At 41.8% G+C, this 5000-nt stretch overlaps 1 protein-coding gene across 1 annotated transcript in view; it reads left to right on the top strand.

Annotated features, from left to right (window-relative positions):
- Positions 1 to 5000, top strand: part of LOC143037736 (uncharacterized) — a 169417-nt gene that overhangs the window by 115189 nt on the left and 49228 nt on the right. The window contains exon 23 of the mRNA XM_076206284.1: positions 4275 to 4568. Coding sequence (XP_076062399.1) covers positions 4275 to 4568 — 294 coding nt within the window. The remainder of the gene's footprint in view (positions 1 to 4274; positions 4569 to 5000) is intronic.

A 5000-nucleotide genomic window follows, 5' to 3' on the forward strand; every position in this document is an offset into this window, starting at 1 on the left:
TTGTAGGGAGTTAAAAGACAAAAGAGACAAAGCCTGAACCAGATGGAAAAATGACAGACCTGAAAAATGGAAAATATGTACCTGTTATAGAAATGAATATGTACAAACGTGCAGAGAGGAAAAGCGAAAATATGAAAAATATGTCATAGAAAAGTGTAAAGATTAACCAAAAATATTCTACAGATTTGTAAGCAATAAACTGAAAAACAAACAAGACTTGGAGAAATTAAGACAAGAGGGAGTTGAATACACTGAGGAAATGGAAATGGCGGAAATTATGAACAAACATTTTAGATCAGTGTTTACAAGGGAGAACATACAACCTGAAAAGAACGAATGGAAAGAGAAAGTCCCCCCTATGAAAGAAATAGAAGTAACAAAGAATGAAATATTGAAACACTTGAGTAATCTTGATGTCAGAAAATCGCATGGACCAGATGAAATAGCAAACTGGATTTTGAAAGAATGCAGGAATGAACTGGCAGACAAAATACATAGCATACTAAACAGTTCCTTGAAAGAAGGAAAAGTTCCAGAAGATTGGAAAAAAGCAAATATAGTACCTATATATAAAGGAGGAAATAAAGAAGAACCTACCAACTATAGACCAGTCTCTCTAACAAGTACAATAGCAAAAATTTGTGAAAGAATTATCAAAAGTAGATGGGTAAAATATTTAGAAAAAAACAACGTGCTAAATCCAAGGCAATTTGGATTCAGACAAGGACGATCATGCATCACCAATTTAATATGTTTCTATTCAAGGCTAATAGATATAATACAAGAAAGAGATGGATGGGCTGACTGTGCATTTCTAGACCTAAAAAAGCTTTTGAAAAAGTACCACATAAGAAGTTGCTTAAGAAATTAGAAACTGAAGGAGGAATACAGGGCAAACTGCTAAATTGGATGGAAGACTTTTTGCAAGAAAGAAAAATGAGAGTAGTGATAAGAGACAAACACTCAAAATGGGATGAAGTAATAAGCGGTGTTCCGCAGGGAACAGTTCTGGCCCCAATAATGTTTGCTATATATATTAATGATATGGACGAAGGAATCGAAAGCTATATGAGCTTCTTTGCAGATGATGCAAAACTACTGAAAAGAGTGAAAACAGAAGAAGATTGTGAATCACTACAGAGAGATCTAAATAAAGTACAGGAATGGAGTAGGAAGTGGGAGATGGATTTCAATACAAAAAAGTGTAGTATAATGGAATTTGGAAAAAGCAAAAACAGAATAACAGGATCATATAAATTAGGAGAAGAAGGAATAAAAAAAGTAGAAAATGAGAAGGACCTGGGAGTCATTGTTATGAATAATATGTCACCTGAGAAACATATAAATAAGATTTTTGGAGAAACTTATAACTTGATAAGAACAATCAAAGTTGCATTTACATACCTGGATGAAGAAATGGTGAAGAAAATCCTAATCACCCTGATAAGACCAAGATTGGAATATGCAGCAACGATATGGTCACCAAGTACAAAAAAAAATGTATAAAAAAACTTGAAAGAATACAAAGAACAATTACAAAATTGGCACCTACACTCTCAAAACTATCAAATGAAGAGAGACTAGAAAAACTTGAACTACAGACACTAGAGCAAAGAAGAGAGAGAGGAGATTTGATAGCTATCTACAGAATCATGAAAGGCATAGAAATTACTGATAGAGAGAATCTGATAAAATGGGATGACAGAAATACAAGAGGACACAGAAAGAAAATAAAAAAAGACAGCTATAGAAGATATTTGAAAAAGAACAGCTTTCCTCACAGAGTAATAGACAGTTGGAACAAGTTAGATGAGAAAGTGGTGTGTGCAAAAACAATACATGAATTTAAAAATAGTTTAGATAAAATGAGATATGAAGACGGGACTTCACAAGCATAGCTCCCCTTCCCGTAAAATACAACTAGGTACAACTAGGTAAATACACGCATACACACACACATATATATACACACGTACACGCACACACACACACGAGCGCACGCGCGCGCACAGAGAGAAAAATAACACTAAAGCCCCGTTTACACGTGGCAAGTTGAGAGGCAATTCAAATGTGCAAGCTTCTTGACCAAGAGAGAAAAACGAGCAAGTACATGTTCATACAAGGCATTTTTCACTGACTTAGCCTGTGTGAACATGTACTTGCTCGTTTTCCTCTCCATGTCAAGTAACTTGCCTCGCAACTTGCCCCATGTAAACGAGGCTTATAAGACAACAGTATAACCCAGAAACCGTCACTGAACTGAACACATTAACCACAATAAAATCTGGCAAGTATGCCACATGTCTGTTGGGGGGGGGAAGCGGCTGACAATAGATATGGCAGAAGGAACGACAGAGACTTGTTCACACCAGCGATTTCAAGCGCAGTGCATTTGAGCAACGGCTGTTCAGTTACACTGTACTTCAGTGGAGGCGTTCACACACAATCGCGCATTTTTTCCTTGACTATGCGGTACCGGCGCGGATTCCCCTCGGTTCATACCGCTAGTGTGAATAGGGCCAAAGTCCGTGCTTGTTAACGCAACGCCTCGTTCTTTATCGAGCGCCAGCCACTGCGCCACGGAGACCCTCCAGCCCATCTATCAAGTGCAGCAGCAAGATCACAAGGATAGAAGAGCTGGTAAACGACAGACCATGGCAATGCGATGGAGTCATCCTACACAGCCCAGCAGCAGGGGTGGCCAAACTTTTTCCACCAGAGTAAACCAGATAACAGACAGAATGACGAACGCATTGGGCCGCATAAACATTTGCTTTAACATAGTGAATACACAAAAAGTAAAGACAACATGTTCATTTACCAACACGCATAATACACAAAAAATAAAGACAAACGCAAAATAGTAAGACAACACATATTTACTTACCAAAAAGATTTAGAAAAAATGTATATATATATATGCACAGTGCGGCGGCGAGTCGGGTGAACTGACCTCGCGGGCCGTAGTCTGGTGACCCCTGACCTATTCCAAGGTCACACGGTGTCAGCAACTTCCCATAATCAATAAATTGTTTGAACCCCCGATAGCGCCTCTCATCACTGGGCAAAAGATGGCTCTCAGGAACGTAGGGGGTGTGGGCTTGGCTGAAGGCAAACTCTGGGAAAGTTTGTTCATTAAGTTGGGCGCCTGAGAACGGATGAAAGCTCCCTTCTGGCCGCAAAAAGAGAGGGAGGGGAGGAGGAGAGACGGCGATAAGGGGCGTCGCTACTTGTCAAGTGATCCTCCGAGGCCGTCTGTCTCGGTGAACTCCTGGTGCTCCTTATATACATCGGGATTAGGTCATAACCTCGTGTTAACTGCCGCTTGGGAGAAGCTCAGCACAGCTTGGGGCGGCAGGTGTTACCAGGACACTCGTTTTGTCCGACCCGCCGGACCTCAGGGGACCATTTTGTCCGACCCAGTGCGGCCCAAGGGACCCTCGGAGGCGACGACGTGTCAACATTGATGAGTTGGAACGTACGCGTCGCCAGCGAGAGGAGCTGCCTCACAATGGCGATGCCCACTAAGGTCCATTCATTTTGTTTGCCAGCGCTTCTATCCATGGAGACAATATGGCAACGAAGAGTTGGGGGTCACGGATGTGGCCATGAGGAGATTTAAAAAGGGCAGCAGGGAGGAGGGACAATATAAGCTAAATAAAGGAGATCAGGAAAGGAGGGCACCCCTCAGCCCCAGGTGTCGCCAGGTGGAGGGTGTGCCCCCAAGAAGCTGAGGGTTGCCACGGATATATATATATATATATATATATATATATATATATATATATATATATATATATATATATATATATATATATATATATATATATATAGATACATATATATAAAACATGCACACAAATCGAGCCGTAGACTGAAGACGCAATTTGCCTGGAGGCGAGCATACTATGACGGTTTCCCTCGACCTCACTTTGCCATAAGAGTGGAAGTTAAAGGTCGTTCCTCATTCCCATACGTGAAGACCAGTCTTCAGTCTCGCTGGAAACGCTGGGCCGTAGGGGTGTCACGAGACCCCATCCCATCCCTTTCCAATGCCAGGGGTGTCTTTCCTTTACCGACAGAGTGGTCAACGAATGGGATAGACTTAGTAACCATGGCATAGTGAGCGCTGAAACTATTGGTTGTTTCAAGAGAAGGTTTATGGGTGGGAATGATAAGTGTTAACGGACATGGAACTGCCTAATGTGGGCCTTGTGGTCTCTTGCAGTCTCCTCCATTCTTATGTTCTTATGCTATTTCTTTTCCTTTTACAGAACTCGAGGTCACCCAGGTCAATAACGAGGCAGGAAGCCCGCTAAAACTCACCGTGTTCTTCAACAACGCCCCTGCCAATGATTACCACATCGTCGTCGTGGACACCAACGGCAAGTGGGTGTCTGCCGAAGGCACCCGTTCTGCTGACGATGACACTACCGAAGTTCGATCTCAGCTCGAGCAGCACGATGACTTGGAGCTCGACTCAAACTTCGATATCCACCGTGACGTCTGGGTTGCTGTACGCACAAGCGAGGGGAAGTCCGGTCAAGCCAATGTATCCTTGCTACTCTGTAAGTTGCTGTTGTCATGTTCGAACACTCAAGCTTTGTTTTACACGGGGCAATTTGAGAGGCAAATCAAGTGTGCAGGTTACTTGAACTGGTTAGGAAAGGGAGCAAGTACACGTTGACACAGGCCAAGTCAGAGACAAGTGGCCTGTATCAACATGCACTTGCTCGCTTTTCTCTCCAGTACAAGTAACTTGCACACTTGACTTGCCTCTCAACTTGCCCCGTGTAAACGAGGCAAACTGACAATCGCCACCAATGTGCCTGAGGGACCTTTCTGTGCAAGTAGACCCTTGTGTCTAAGAAATTACTCAAATAACATTACTAGTAATACTCATTCCTCAAACACTGTAACAGCTTACACAAAAGTAAATAAATAAATGAATAAATAGATAAATGAATGAAATTATATATATATATATTTATATATATATA

Source organism: Oratosquilla oratoria, chromosome 23 (genome assembly GCF_046742065.1).
Source record: "Oratosquilla oratoria isolate Oo_2021 chromosome 23, ASM4674206v1, whole genome shotgun sequence".
In the NCBI taxonomy this organism is placed as follows: domain Eukaryota; kingdom Metazoa; phylum Arthropoda; class Malacostraca; order Stomatopoda; family Squillidae; genus Oratosquilla; species Oratosquilla oratoria.